Raw genomic sequence first — 17,000 nt, forward strand, 5'->3', positions numbered from 1 at the left:
AGTGGCTACTGTTGTGATCCAAATATTCTGTTAATTGGTCTGAAAGTTTGTTTTGATGATTTCTAAGTCAAGTTCTAACATGGGTCATCTTGGATGAAAAACTAGGTCACACACCGCCCAAAATATGGAAAAACCTTGTTAACATTCTAGTGGTCACATTTTCGACTCAATTATCATCAAACTTGGTCAGGATGTTTGTCTAGGTAATTGCTTGGATGAGTTCGAAATCGCATGTGAAACTAGGTCACCGGAGCTAAAAATAGAAAAATCTTGTTAACACTCTAGTTGCTACTGTTTTGATCCAAGTATCCTGGAAATTGGTCTGAAAGTTTGTTTTGATGATTTCTAGGTCAAGTTTGAATATTGGGTAAAAAACTAGGTCGCACTGCTCAAATATGGATAATCCTTGTTAACACTGTAGTGGTCACATTTTTGACTCACCTGTCATGAGACTTGGTCAGAATGCTTGTCTAGGTAATTGTTTGGATGAGTTTGATAATTCAGGTGAGCGATCTAGGGCCATCATGGCCCTCTTGTTTAGATGTTAGTTGATCTTGTCAAGTACTTAATTTTTTTAGGGATGGCAACAATTACTAAAATCAATACTCGAGTACTCGGTCATTTAGAGTATTCGGTTACTGGGATGATTTCCAATGATCTTTAAATTTTTATCACACAATATCAACACCGTCTGCATGCTACCTTCATTTTCTATTTTAATTCATAGAATTTGTAGCTATAAATAGGATTGCAAGAAATACATATAATAAATATAAGCATAAGAAATGTCAATGACAGCATTTATTATATACCTATAAATTTTCTTCCTAAAACACAGGATTATCTTGAAGCGCAAATAGTTTTCAACGGTTAGAAAATTCTGTATTATGTTAGAGACAAATACAGTACCATATATGAAAGGCCTGGACTATTTTTATGCTCCCCAAAAAATTTCGGGTGAGCATATAGTCGCCGCCTTGTCCGTCCGTCCGTCCGTCCATCCCCTTTTCTTGTCCGGGACTTAACTTTGAAACAACAACAGGTATTAACATGAAACTTTGTAGGTAGATAGATCTCATTGAGTAGGTGTGCAGTGCACAAGAACCTTAACTCTGCCTTGCTTAATTTTTGAATTATTCCCCTTTGTTTATTTTACACTTTGAACTTTGTCCGGGACATAACTCTAAAACTATAAGAGGTATCAACATGAAACTTTGTAGGTAGATAGATCTAATTGAGTAGGTGTGCAGTGCACAAGAACCGTAACTCTGCCTTGTCTAATTTTTGAATTATTCCCCTTTGTTTATTTTTACACTTTGAACTTTGTCCGGGACATAACTCTAAAACTATAAGAGGTATCAACATGAAAACTTTGTAGGTAGATAGATCTAATTGAGTAGGTGTGCAGTGCACAAGAACCGTAACTCTGCCTTGCTTAATTTTTGAATTATTCCCCTTTGTTTATTTTACACTTTGAACTATGTCCGGGACATAACTCTAAAAGTATAAGAGGTATCAACATGAAACTTTGTAGGTAGATAGATCTCATTGACTTGGTATGCAGTGTACAAGAACCGTAACTCTGCCTTGCCTAATTTTTGAATAATCCCCTTTGTTTATTTTACACTTTGAAATTTGTCCGGGACATAACCTTTAAACTATAAGAGGTATCAACATGAAACTTTGTAGGTAGATAGATCTCATTGACTTGGTATGCAGTGCACAAGAACCGTAACTCTGCCTTGCCTAATTTTTGAATTATCCCCCTTTCTTTATTTTACACTTTGAACTTTGTCTCTAAAACTATAACAGGTATCAACATGAAACTTTGTAGGTAGATAGATTTCATTGAGTTGGTAAGCAGTGCACAAGAACCTTAACTCTCCCTTGCCTAATTTTTTGAATTATCCCCCTTTGTTTATTTTTACACTTTGAACTTTGTCCGAGACATAACTCTCAATGTAAAAGAGATATCAACATGAAACTTTGTAGGTAGATAGATATCGTTGAGTAAGTTTGCAGTGCACAAGAACTGTAACACTGTCTTGGCTACTTTTGGAGTTATTGCCCTTTGATCATTTTGACACTTTGAACTTTGTCCGGGACATTACTCTAAGCAGTGCTTAAGAATTATTACTCTGCCTTGCCTTATTTTGAAGTAATTGCCCTTTGTTTATTTTTACTTTTTGACTTTTGTACGAGACATAACTTTAAAACTATTAGAGATATCAACATGAAACTTTGTAGGTAGCTAGATATAATTGGATAGAACTGCAATGCTTAAAGAACCTAAAGAAAGCCTGGTCTAATTTTGGAGTTATTACCCTAATTTCATTTTTACACTTTGAATTTTACCTTGGACATAACTCTGATATCATCAGGCAACTTTATATAGATGGATAGATCTAATTGAATAGAAGTGCAGTGCAAAAAAAAACATAACTCCGCTTTGCCTAATTTTGGGGTTTTTGCCCTTTGTTCATTTTTTTTATACTTTCCAGTGTCCAGAACCTTCTCGGGGAGCATCACCCGGTTCAACCGGTTCTTGTTAATGTTGGTTCTGATCTTAGCTGTGTATAACATAGTATATGGAAACGGCAACCAAAATAATAAAAGGTGTGGCTGGTTTTGCACAAATTACGTATTCATCTGTCAGTCATAATTTATTTCTTGACAGCTACATTTCTTTTTCTGAAAATTTCTTATATAAGTGTAGTATAATGAAAATCATTTATACTTCAAACGAAAAGGTATATTATTAAAGGAAAATTATGTTGTAGTAGCTTTCTGAGGCTATGCATTTTTCTACTTGCAATGTTGGAAAATTGTTATCTAGCTCGCCCTTTAGTCTCGCAAGATATCAATTTCCCACCGCTGCTCATAGCAAAATAAAAAGCCTCAGAGAGCTACTACAACATAATATTCTGTATATATATTTTTTTATAATTAACAAGTTTGGGCTATCCTTGAACTTTTTTTTTATTTAATCAAGTTTGATTTTTTTAAAATATATTTTATATGAATGCATGCAGCTTTGAAATAGATTTTACTTATGTATATTTGGCAGCAATTTCACATGTAGCTCTTCGAAAAAAAATCACTTGAGCAAAAAAAATTTTATAGGCATAAAGTGATACCCGTTCTGTCATCATCAGTTTTTGGTTTTTAGCTCACCTGAGCTTGCTCAGGGTGAGCTTTAAGGATCGGTGAATGTCCGTCGTCCGTCCACAATTGCTTGTGAACACTCTAGCGGTCGCATTTTTGCCTCAATCATCATCAAACTTGGTCAGGATGCTTATCTAGTTGAAAGCATGGATGAGTTCGATCATGAGTCATCTCGGATGAAAGACTAGGTCACAAGAGCTAAAAAAAGAAAAACCTTGTGAACACTGTAGAGGTCACATTTTTGACCCAATCATCATTAAACTTGGTCAAGATGTTTGCCTAGGTGATAGCTCGGATGAGTTCGAACATGGGTCATCTCTGATGAAAAAGTAGGTCACAGGAGCTATAAATAGAAACACCTTGTGAACACTCTAGTGGTCACATTTTTAAACCAATCATCATCAAACTTGGTCAGAATGCTTGTCTAGTCAATTGCTTGGATGAGTTTGAACATGGGTCATCTCTGGTGAAAAACTAGGTCACAGGAGCTAAAAATAGAAAAACCTTGTGAACACTCTAGTGGTCACATTTTTGACCCAATCATCATCACACTTTGTCAGGATGCTTATCTGGTTGATAGCTCGGATGAGTTCGAACATGGGTCATTTCGGATGTAAAACTAGGTCACCGGAGCTATAAATAGAAAAACCTTGTTAACACTCTAGCAGTCACATTTTTGCATCAATCATCATCAAACTTGGTCAGGATGCTTATCTAGTTGATATCTTGGATGAGTTTGAACATGGGTCATCTCAGATGAAAAAGTAGGTCACCGGAGCTAAAAATAGAAAAACATTGTTAACAATTTAGCGGTCACATTTTTGCATCAATCATCATCAAACTTGGTCAAGATGCTTGTCTATGTGATAGCTCGGATGAGTACAAACATGGGTCATCTCGGATGAAAAAGTAGGTCACCGGAGCTAAAAATAGAAAAACCTTGTTAACACTCTAGCAGTCACATTTTTGCATCAGTCATCATCAAACAGGGCTGCCGATTTTCCGCGGATCCGCGGAAATCCGCGGATTTCGTGAGCTCCTGGGTCATTTTTGAGATCGATGTAAATTCGACAAAGACAATAAATTCATTCGTCATATTTTATACAGTACCCAGAAACCGGCACGCTTCGGCTTTTATCGTTACGCTAGCTGCCTATGGTACGTCTGTAAGCGCTTTTCTCATTGGTCATATCGAGTCTTTTCCGGCATTCTATTTTAGAATAACCAATCAAATTACAGTTTACATTGTCGCTCTTGTCTGTTGTCAAAATGCGTCAAAATGTCGGATATTTGTCAAATTTAGAGTCCTGGAAATTGATTTTAGGGCATACCAAATCATCAGAACCCAGGAGCTTTCGGGGGCTTCGCCCCCTGAACCCCCACCAGGGCTCTGCCCTGGACCTGCAAAGGGGGCTTACGCAGCCCCCTTGACCCCCGGCGTATTTTCCGCTGATTTTGAAATTTGCTGTTGGCAGCCCTGATCAAACTTTTGTCAAGATGTTTGTCTAGTTGATAGCTCGGATGAGTTTGAACATGGGTCATCTTGGATGAAAAAGTAGGTCACCTGGGGTAGAAATAGAAAAACCTTGTTAACACTCTTGTGGTCACATTTTTGCATCAATCATCATCAAACTTGATTAAGATGCTTGTCTAGGTGATAGCTCGGATGAGTTCGGAAATGGGTCATCTCGGATGAAAAACTAGGTCACAGGAGCTAAAAATAGAAAAACCTTGTTAACACTCTAGTGGTCACAATTTTGACTCAATTGTTAGCAAACTTGGTCAGGAAACTTGCCTAGGTCATTGCTGGGAATAAATCGAACATGGGACATCTCGGATGAAAAACTAGGTCACAGGAGATAAAAATAGAAAAATCTTGTTAACACTCTAGTGGCTACTGTTGTGATCCAAATATTCTGTTAATTGGTCTAAAAGTTTGTTTTGATGATTTCTAAGTCAAGATCCAACATGGGTCATCTTGGATGAAAAACTAGGTCACACTGCCCAAATATGGAAAAGCCTTGTTAACATTCTACTGGTCACATTTTCGACTCAATTATCATCAAACTTGGTCAGGATGCTTATCTAGGTAATTGCTTGGATGAGTTCGAAATCGCATGTGAAACTAGGTCACCGGAGCTAAAAATAGAAAAATCTTGTTAACACTCTTGTTGCTACTGTTTTGATCCAAGTATCCTGGAAATTGGTCTGACAGTTTGTTTTGATGATTTCTAGGTCAAGTTTGAATATGTGTCACCTGAGTAAAAAACAAGGTCGCACTGCTCAAATATGGATAATCCTTGTTAACACTGTAGTGGTCACATTTTTGACTCACCTGTCATGAGACTTGGTCAGAATGTTTGTCTAGGTAATTGTTTGGACGAGTTTGATAAGTCAGGTGAGCGATCTAGGGCTATCATGGCCCTCTTGTTTTGTATGGTTTTATTTAAGAAATATTTTGTTCCAGTTATTTACAGATGTTTGTATGATTATTGGATTAAAGTTAAAGTACACTGATTTTCTTGTTATACACTACAATCCATTGTAACATCTTGAAATGTTTTCCATGATATATACATATATATTTATATATGGAATAACTATATGGTCTCAACCATGACTTGGTAGTTTTTAGCTCGACTATTTGAAAAATATGAGAGCGTCCGCGTCTGCGTTGGTTTAAGTTTATTTTAAAGTCAAATATCTCAATTATTGCTTGAGATATTCAATTGAAACTTACTATAGTTATTTATAGTAACAATGTACATCAGATTGACAAGTTGGATAACTCTGCTTACAATATTAAAACTTCACATGCATTTAGGGTCATAATTGTACATGTAGGTTACTGACCAAGATCCATAATTTTATCGAGAATTTAGGCTTATTTTTCTCCCCTTTTTCAACTTAGAATTTAATGGTAAAGTTTTGCTTGTAAGCATGTTATCTCGATAACTACTGAAGGGTTTGTGCCTTTTTTGGGACAATTTTATGCATTCATGATAATAAAGCAGTGATTTACTTGATAAAACATCTTAATCCAAGCCTTTGTACCTTTTCGGTCAGTTTTATGTATTCATTGGTAAGCATTTTTATACTCAATAAACACCCTTGTGACAACTTTTTCGAATAGTCGAGCCTTACTGTCCTCAGACAGTTCTTGTGTTTGTATAATAATAACTGAACAAAAGTTTGAAGGAGTTATATTTCACAAGGTATGCAAACAATAGCTGTTGGTAGGACAGCACACTCAACTATATGCTTAGTGCTTGACAATAGAAGAACCTTGGTTATTTAAAATATTTTAAGTTCACAAAAGGACCAAAAAATTTCTTTAAACCCAATATTCTACAGATATAAGCATTGGAGAGAGTCCTAGCTAGTATGCTCGCAAAGAAATGTATAACATTTCAATTTATTTCAAAGCCAGATGTCTATGGAATACGAAAATATCTTGAAGCCATAGGCAATCTTTAACAAATGGGTGCCTGATCGGGATCAAGTGTGCAAAGTTTCAATGCCATATGTCAATGGACTTCGGGAAAAATTGAGGTGATAGACGCCAATGTTCAGATGACTAGGATAATTCTACTTATTCTTATCGAATAATCGAGTAAAAATGTGACATCTGCTTTGAAAGTAGGAATGGCATCTGCTTGTAACAATAGACCACTATACAATCAACATAATGCGCCCCCAGCAGTGCTTTCAGCGCTTTGATTCATTTGTGCTAAACTGAAAAGCTATATATAGTAACTGCAAAAAATCGCTGTCGCTTGACCAATTAAAGTTTAAGATTGGCGAAAAAAATAATCCATTTCCATGTTTTCCAACAAGTTTTTGCCTAAAATCAATACAATATTGATAATACATTAAGAATTACATAAGAAGTTCGAGAAAGAGACCCTTATTTTCCATGATTTTCTTTAAACGGTGCCGTCGCCAAAATGTTACTATGGTACCGTAACGATTTTAAACTGGAATGTAACGATCTTGAGATGTGTTATATTCTTTTAAATTTGTACTCAAAACAATATTAAAAGACTATATTTGGAATAAAATTGATAAATTAGACTCCTGCGATGATACATTTAAACACAAACCGTTTTATTGTAAATAATTCAAATGTCGCGTTTAAAATGCTATGCCTCCGTAACGGGCGGGCGTATACTTTTAAATATACATTATACCAATCAATTAAAAATTTTGAAATATTGTTTTGTATTCCTCTAAATGAAAAACACCAAAATGAGATGTCGTTTGCACAGAAATGTGATAACTCTGACCCGTAGAAGTCTAATTTCACTATGTTTCTATAACGACTATTTTCCGTAACAAAACGATCACAGTATACGGTTCATTTGACAGTGTGACTTTTTTGTCTATCACCGCTCCCATACGTCATTAAGAGGTATGCATGCAACATCTTAATTGACTTTTATGATACAATTGGGCAACCGGAGGTAATTGGCAATCACTGTACTTTATTTTGGCAACCACTGTTTTTGATTTGATAACGATATTTTCACAATTATGTTACTTACATGAGAAATTTTACTGATCAAAATCGATTGCAAGCTTTATTTTCAGCAAACCACAGAGTCAGCAAGTTGATGCTATTTAATTTTTTTTACCTGTTTAAAACATTTGTTACGGAACATAGTTAATTATTTTGAGATCATAATCTGATGTCTTATATGTACTTTATCCATAGTTATTTAACAATTTGAAATGAATGATTGGTTTCAAACATGGAACACATATTTCGATGAAAAAAACGTGCACAGTTTTTCAAATAGTCAAGGCAATTTGTTACGGAAGCATAGTCTTCTATCATCTTTTTTCAGCACCATAATACATATATTCAGTTTGTTTATAAATACTGTTCCAGTGAGTTTTTTCATTATAAAGATGTATAAAAATGGTGTCCAATATTAGCTGGAAGTCTAACATGATTTGTATTGTGTTGTAAGGTTACAGTTTTCCGTTACGGAACATATCAAATTTGTTACGGAACATAGCATTCATAAATGCTATGTTTGAATATGATTTTTTATGTTTTTTACTATTTATTAAATACCAAAATTGTATCATTATGTCACTTACATTATCTAAAAGTTTTAGAATTACAATTATCATGAAAAAAGTAATATTAATAATGATATTAATGTAATAATGATAAAAATGATGATGATTATGTAATTGTTATATTAATAATAATCATGATAAAACTAATTATTGTAATGATGTTCATGTATCAAGGTTAATAAATTTATAATATGGAACGATACCTATTTTAGAATGGTGCTTTTAAATACAGAAATACAAAAGACAAAAGCAGAGAGGGGAAAACAACAAATCATTTAAAAGAAAAAGAAAGCAGAAAAAAGTATGTTCCCACTCAAAAAAGAAAACGCACTGGTGAAGAAAATGTAGAGAGAACTACATGAAACATTATAACATTACAACAAATTTGTGTAAATTAGGCAGAAATAAAGCAAATAAAAGTGAAAAAAAAAGAATTCTTGTTCATTTTCTGTGAAAAACATAATATCTTTTTTTCTATATCATATGTTCCGTAACAGATATCTTTTCCTGCACTACTCACTAAATTAAACTGTTAATGTTATATTTAATTGATACAGTGTGTTTATGATTTATGTTGTTTGTGAAGATACCACATTTAAATTGTTTAAGTAATTTTAAAGAGTGAAAATATTGAGTTATAAATCCTATGTTTTTTAATTATTCACCTATGTTCCGTAACAGATCATAAGGACTGTTTGATGAAAATTTGTGCAGCGAAGTTTTTTTGGTAACGTTACACCGATTAAAAGTTATGCTTTATTTGTTTTCTGCTTCTATTTTAGATATAATTCGATAACTTTTATGACAGTATTTGTTTGTGCATTGTATCGAAACAATGTCAATCTTTAGTTACGAAAATATTTGCAGCTTTTCAAATACGAAGTATACAAGTTTCAGAATAAGATATGGCATAAAATATTTTTGCTAAAGGTAACCATTGGTCTTCAACTTTACAATGCATATTCTTTTGGATTGTTTAATTTAAAATGTTAGTAAAACAATACCTCCAAAGTAATTCCTATGGTATATATATGTTCCGTAACAATGTTATTCAGTAAATAACTTCATAAGTTCTATACAAACGGAGCGAATGGTGTGTGTTAAACTTCCACACAATCTGTCCAAGGTATTGAACATTAAAAGCAAATTATAAAAAACGTTGTTTATGAAAGTCAGATTTTTCATTTTTTGTGAACCAAAAGTGCTTCAATTATGGGAGAATGGTGCTCCATTTTCACTAATATAGAGCCACCCCTGCTTGCTTGCCCATCCATGCAGACTGACTAGGCTCTATATTGTTGGCAACCTTATTTTTTTTAATTTTTATTTTTAAATGCCTTAAACTTTGAATTGACTGTTCCAAATTCAAGCTGGGCAAATCCATTACGAAAATTGAAGGGTGATCAAGCATAAATTCTGTGGTGATCAATTCTGTATTGCTGATTGTCTGACTATGATTGTCTGCTTGATTCTTGTGTAGACACTATATACAACAATCCATGGAATTAACTTTGATGGCCCATGAAATGCATGCTGTATGCTCATAGTCAGCACTATTAATTTTGCTATTGAGTCAGTAAATACTTTTGAAATTTTCCCTAAAAATGATTAGTTTTCTCCAAGTTGAAGGATGGACATGTCCATTTAAGAATTTTAGCATGGTAAGGGTTAAGCAGTCAAATTTGACATGTCATTGTCGTAAGATGGCAAAATTTCAACGCACCAAATAGAAGGTTGATGAAAACCCCTTCTTATATGTTGCTCACCATGGTAACCTCATCTGCTTTTTTTAACAACTTTGATCAAAATAATCTGCTGTTGAGATTTGGGGGTTCGGTCCACCAGTAAAGCTGGATTGTTGCCATAAGACTAGTGTGCCAGTGAAAACTCAACCATTATAACGAATGATATTGTCACATGAATGATAAAAGTGGTGACTTTATCAAGATTTAATTTTTTATGAGAACATAAGTTGCATGACAAATATTGTATGTAGATCTATTAATGTTTTACCTTTAGAAAAAAAATCGTTTAGGACAACAAATAGAATCTACTGTATACATTGAATAAGTTTTCAAACAAGGGTTGTACTGTTAAATATATATATAAAAAATTGAAACATGACTGAACATTGTTTGCGTTGTTTATATTAAATTTAATATAAATTAAAAACATAAAACAAATGCAATATAATATGATATAATATAATACATTTTGTAATTTGAAATAAGCCGCTCATTCCTTTTTTAAAAGGACAAAGAATAGGCAGAAACATTTACAAATAAATAGATTTGATATCTAAATATAAATACTTATATGATAATATATAATGCTTGTAGATTTACTATCTTATAAAATACACAACGTTACTGTATTGTTTAAAAAAAAAACAACAACAAACATGCTATTTCCACTATATATAGTCTTTATCCCTTCTGCACTCGAATGTTGTAGAAACAGTATCCCATTACTTCAAAACATGGTCGGACAAAGGCATTTAACATCGTGTTGAAAAGTCGTCTGATACAGCCAAGTTCTATAGCGTACGCCTTCATGTAGGGCTCACAACACCAAATTGCACAGAATGACAGCATGGCAAAATAGATTCCCCAAAATATTGCCAGTGGTAAACCACAAATAAGGGACACGATTCTGTAACACCATAACTTAACGTTTGTGAAGAGCTGAAGAAAAAGAAATGTGTTGGTCCAAATGTTAGCATGTTATTTTGGCTTTAATGAACAATAGATTCTCTACAGGTAATAACATTAAGAAATTTTAAGCTCAGGTTTGCTGCCTTTTGTCGTTTTTCTGCACAAGTTGTATTACCGTCGCACGGACTTCTTTTAATTGAGGAGGGTGGGAGTTGTAACTTGTGTTACTATCGCGTGTCATACTTTTCTAAGTACTTCACTACAGTACAACCTCCGTTGAGGATTATCCTTTGGAAGGCAAAACCTTTTGGGTGTTACTAAGAGGTGTTGATCTAGAGAGGTTAAATTTAAAGCAAAGTCTTACTTTACGAAGAATTGAAATTGTTGTTGTTAAGAGGTAATAACTTTCAAGAGGGCTGCTCTGCGGAGGTTTCACTGTATTAACGCGCTAATTGTAGGCATATTTCCTTCCCGCGACATGATTTTTACACAGCTTGTGTTTCCGTTGCGCGAATTTTTATTTTTTTATAACATATCGGACGTCTGCAAATCGTATTACCTTCTCGCACATAGGCACTTGGTTTTGGGATAAAACCCTTTTGAGATCTTTTTAAAACTGATGGAATGTAACGTTTTTTGACGTAGATGTCTCGATTCTAAAACCGTCATTTTTTTTTTCGAAATTACTAAAAACGCAATGTTGATCCATAGGCACTTGGTTTCGGGATAAAAATTGAGAGGTTTGTAGAATCCGATTTGTTCGATATGTTTTGTCTTATAAAATATGATGAAACTAAACTCAAAACTTAATTCCGTTCACCTTGTGCGCAATTTTTATCACTATAATTTGTAAAACCATTAAAAGTTATGCCGTAATTTTTCGCAAACCTTTGAATCTGGACTGGTCGATCACATTTTGTCGACAACGCATAACGTTATACTAATAGTTAAGAAATGTTTCAAATTCTTTAAACTATAATTTCAAAAGTTTAAGACACGAAAGAAGAGAAAAAGTTTCGTTCTAAAACGGCTTTACCTTGAATGCAAATCTCCAAACAAAGTCGAAAGAAAAGACTGTTTCATCTGGTTCTCCGAACACGTCATGAAATTGTATCTGTTACAAAAAAAAAGAAACATCATTGTAGATCTAATATAAAAATAAACGATGTCAAATGCATTTTAAGTCACATAAGTAGTAGTAACGCTGATGATGGAGATGATGATGATGATGATAGTGCTCGGTGTCTTTTAATACCCTAGCTAATGATGATGATAATTATGGAGATGATGATAATAATGGTAGTGGTGGTGATGATGATGATGATTATAAATATAATTACGGTGGTGGTGGTAATGATGATGATGATGATTGAACGTAAATCAGATCATATACATATAAGTTTTAAGATGGGCTACATACATACAACATTGTCTAAACTAGTAAAAAACGTATTGGATATGGCTTATAAATCCCCAAGTTTTTCGTGAAAATTATAACGATGATATTTCCTTTTAAATACCGTGTATGTATAGACCTTGCAACACACCATATAACGTATAATTAGAACTGAAAACTAATATGTTAATTTGATAAAGTTTGAATGTATAATAGCACTTTGTACACATAGGCACTTGGTTTCGGGATAAAAAAAAAACCTTTTGAAGGGTTTGTAAAACTCAAATTTGATTGAATGTAACGATTTTTAACGTATATGTCTCGATTCTAAATTCGTCATTTTTCCGATATTACTAAAAAAAACACTTGTAATATCGGAAAAATGACGAATTTAGAATCGAGACATCTACGTTAAAAAATCGTTACATTCAATCAAATTTGAGTTCTACAAACCCTTCAAAAGGTTTTTTATCCCGAAACCAAGTGCCTATGTTTGTACACCTTTAATGTTCATAGATTAAAAATAACACGTTAGCAACATTTACCCATAATCACCTGAATTTGTCCAATGGGCTTGTTCTGTGTATAATTCGGAACTGTCCATTGAGATTTTAATGGGTGTCAGAATTGAGCAGACGACAATAACTTACCGTCTGGCCAGACTGCACGGTATTATCTCTATATACCGGTTGCATAGCCCGGCTTAGCAAAAGATGTCATATCTCTATAATACTGGATAGGGGTTTTCAAATTCTGGCCTATCTCTAAGGTATTTCATAGACTGGCCAATGCCGGTTCTGGTTGGATAGACTGTCTAATCAATAATATTTACTGGTTGCATAGACTGGCCTATCTTTATAATATTAGTTGCATAGACTGGCTTATTCATGCGTTGTTAGACAGACTGGCCTACCGATACTGGTTAAATAGACTTGCTTATCTCTATATTAGCTGCATAGACTGGCCTATAAATTCTGGTTTCGAAATCTAGGCTACCTATATGCTGGTTGCAGAGACTGGCCGATCTATGTCCTGGTCTCTTAGACAGGTATATGTCTATTCTAATTAAATACACTCCATGACCTATCTCTATTCTGGTTGCATTGACTGGTCTGTCCCTATATATCCAGGTTGCATAAACAAGCTTATCTCTTGTTCTCGTTGCACAGTCTAACCCATAGCTATTTTCGCTGCACATACTAGCCTATCTCTATTTTGGTTGCACAGACTAGCCTATATCTATTCTGGTTGCACATGCTAGCCTCTATCTATTCTGGTTGCACAGATTAGCCTATATTTATTATGGTTGCACATGCTATCCTCTATCTATTCTGGTTGCACAGATTATCCTCTATCTATTCTGGTTGCACAGATTAGCCTATATTTATTATGGTTTGCACAGATAAGCCTATATTTATAATGGTTGCACATACTAGCCTCTATCTATTCTGGTTGTACAGGCTAGCCTACATCTATTCTGGTTGCACAGACTAGCCTTTATCTATTCTGGTTGCACATACTAGCCTCTATCTATTCTTGTTGCACAGACAAGCCTATATCTATTCTGGTTGCACAGGCTAGCCTCTATCTATTCTGGTTGCACAGATTAGCCACTATCTATTCTGGTTGCACAGACTAGCCTATATCTATTCTTGTTGCACAGGTTGGCCTATATTTATTATGGTTGCACAGATTAGCCTGTATTTATTCTGGTTGCACAGACTAGCCTATATCTATTCTGGTTGCACAGGTTGGCCTATATTTATTATGGTTGCACAGATTAGCCTGTATTTATTATGGTTGCACATACTAGGCTTCTGGTTGCACAGACTAGCCTCTATCTATTCTGGTTGCACAGACTAGCCTATATCTATTCTGGTTGCACAGATTAGCCACTATCTATTCTGGTTGCACAGACTAGCCTCTATCTATTCTGGTTGCACAGACTATTCTCTATCTATTCTGAATGCACAGACTAGCCTCTATCTATTCTGGTTGCACAGACTAGCCTCTATCTGTTCTGGTTGCACAGACTAGCTTCTATCTATTCTGGTTGCACAGACTAGCCTCTATCTGTTCTGGTTGCACAGACTAGCCTCTCTATCTGTTCAGGTTGCACAGACTAACTTCTATCTATTCTGGTTGCACATACTAGCCTCTATCTATTCTGGTTGCACATACTAGCCTATATCTGTTCTGGTTGCACATACTAGCCTCTATCTGTTCTGGTTGCACAGACTAGACTCTATCTATTCTGGTTGCACAGACTAGCCTGTATCTATTCTGGTTGCAAAGACTAGCCTCTATCTATTCTGGTTGCACAGACTAGCCTATATCTATTCTGGTTGCACAGACTATCCTCTATCTATTCTGGTTTCATATACTAGCCTTTCTACATTCTGGTTACATAGACTGGTCTATCCATAAACCGGCTTATTTAAATACTGGTTGATACTGACCGACCTATCTCGATATTGGTTGCATAAACTGGCCTATCTCTAATGTGGTTTCATCTCTATTTAGGTGCACTGACTAATCTATCTATACTTTTTGCACTTGACTGCCCTATATCTTACTGGTTGAATACGGGTGTATCCCTGAATTACATAAACTGACCTACATTTTTTCTGGCTTCATAGGCATATCAATATCACTGCTAGCAAAGCAAAAAATAAAAAAAATATCCCATGACACCAGCCATTTGGTAACGGTTTCATGAGTTGATATAGAAAAAAAATGATATCATATTACATATATAGTAATTAATGTTTAACAAAGTATAATATTTATCAAATATAATTGCTTGAAATAATGTACATGTATTTTTGGTCTTTGCACGAAATAGTCATCTGATATCCGACATTTGTATATAGCGATGAAAAATATCATAAATCAGTATCAATATTTCCAACTGAATTTAGCGTTTGTGATGATTAAAGAGCAGTTATCCAGTATTTCACTGGTCGTTAGCTGTACTTTATTGTCCCAACCCTAGTTTTCCACTTGGTCGGCAATTGACAAAATCTGAAACATTTCGGGTCATGTAACAAGCTAGTGAAGATAATTTTAGTGCGAAAAATAGCGTTGTATTATTGCTTTCTTTATGAAAATTCTCGTTAAATATCTGGTTACAATAAACAATGATTTCCGCCAGTACATCACAGAAGAAAAGTGACATATGTTAGAAAGTAAATGGCCAAGTGTTATCTTTTCATCAAGAGCATCCCGACTTCGATATATTATAGTATAAATTTAACAAAAGAATGCTTCATTTTTCTTTCATGTAGAGTACCATCAAAAATAAAGTAGTAATAGTATAGCGTAGTAGTAAAAATGGTATTATATATAACAGACTCTCCTTGTTTTTTTTTTTTTTTTTTTTTTTTTTGTTTTTTTTTTTTTTAAGCAGTGGCGTTTCTCACTTAAATGAGATTAGGCATTTGTCTCTTGGTTCAAAGAAAAATATCGCAAAATTGCTTATTTAGGAAGTAAAAAAGCTGGTGTAAGTCCAGATTTTGGGGAAAACTGCATGATTTTAAAGAAAATTTCAATTGAGAAGAGGCCTTTTATATGTTATCTCTGTTACAGAAGGTGAAAAGAAAAAACAAAAAGAAAGAAAAAACTGAAAAGATACGGGTACGTGGTGGCGTGGGGATCTTCTACAAGATATGAAAGCATGTTTTCATGGAACAAATAATTGTGTCAAGTATATTCAAAGTACATAATAAGCTGAGTTTTCCTGTAAATAATTAAATTCCTTTCTTTTATATAAAAAAAGGATCATATAACAATTAACTTGTAGAATAATCGGTTTTTTTTAAACAAATACTGCAGTGTTTTACCTTGATTTTCGCGTTTTACATGATCTTCAATTCCTAATGGGGAAAGACATTGCATTAACATAAAACATGTTGAAATACAGAGAAAATCTTTAAAAAGTCTACAGTAATCCATCGTCAAAAAACAAAACAAAAAACAAACAAACAAACAAACAAACAAAAAACCAGAAGAACTGATAATTTCTAAATGTATTTCATATATTGCTTAATTAAATATATATTTGTATGTGATACAATGCTAGTATTATATGTATTGCATACCTTTATATGGTCGTGTAAGTTTTCAGGGTCCCTGTTTTTCAGGTCTATCTCCTCTCCTTTTGTGACGTCAGCAGTGGTCACCTTGTCTTCCCCGACCGTTAGCTTAATTTCTCCTCCATTACTATCCGAAGCCATTTCATCCGTGAAAAACTAACAAATTTCGAAAATAACGTGCAGAAAAAAGAAAAAATTCTATATACACAATAACTCCGTCGCGCCTTACTGCCTGTAACCGACTTAACTACTTTCCTCCAAGTGTATTAGCATCACGGGTCACTACTTCAACAATGTAAAAATGTCATTGATGAAATGACAGCTCTACCCGTCTTTTTTATACAATCCATCCCATGCAATAAAAGATACAGTTTTTTTAACCCTAATCTTTCGTCATCCAAGCCAGGTTTAGTTCTGAAACAGATAAATTAAAATCATTTAAGATTATTTAAGATACGTTTTTTTCTTCTTTTCTTTTTTAAAAAAAGAAATACCTTTTGGGACCTAATTACAAAATGTAACAAAAAAAAAAAAAAAAAAAAAAAAACTGTCTTAATTAATCCTTAGCCCAAGACGTGTGCTGTATTCACAGTTGAACCTCAG

The 17,000-nt window shown here is 34.1% G+C and overlaps 1 protein-coding gene and 1 long non-coding RNA gene across 2 annotated transcripts; one reads left to right on the plus strand and one right to left on the minus strand.

Annotated features, from left to right (window-relative positions):
- Positions 1 to 539: 539 nt before the first annotated feature.
- Positions 540 to 5,678, plus strand: LOC132721769 (uncharacterized). Its single transcript, XR_009624511.1, has 2 exons — positions 540 to 1,355; positions 1,513 to 5,678. It is a non-coding gene; the product is annotated as an uncharacterized LOC132721769 (long non-coding RNA).
- Positions 5,679 to 10,638: 4,960 nt separating this feature from the next.
- Positions 10,639 to 16,807, minus strand: LOC132721752 (caveolin-3-like). The gene is made up of 3 exons (XM_060706119.1): positions 16,404 to 16,807; positions 11,944 to 12,021; positions 10,639 to 10,937 (listed from the first exon to the last, which is right to left on the minus strand). Exons 1-3 carry the CDS (start codon positions 16,536 to 16,538, stop codon positions 10,680 to 10,682), a joined length of 471 nt encoding a protein of 156 aa, XP_060562102.1. The 5' UTR covers positions 16,539 to 16,807; the 3' UTR covers positions 10,639 to 10,679.
- Between the last annotated feature and the right edge of the window lie 193 nt (positions 16,808 to 17,000).

This window comes from Ruditapes philippinarum, unplaced genomic scaffold, assembly GCF_026571515.1.
Source record: "Ruditapes philippinarum isolate M1 unplaced genomic scaffold, ASM2657151v2 ctg1407_1_1_1_1, whole genome shotgun sequence".
Classification (NCBI taxonomy): domain Eukaryota; kingdom Metazoa; phylum Mollusca; class Bivalvia; order Venerida; family Veneridae; genus Ruditapes; species Ruditapes philippinarum.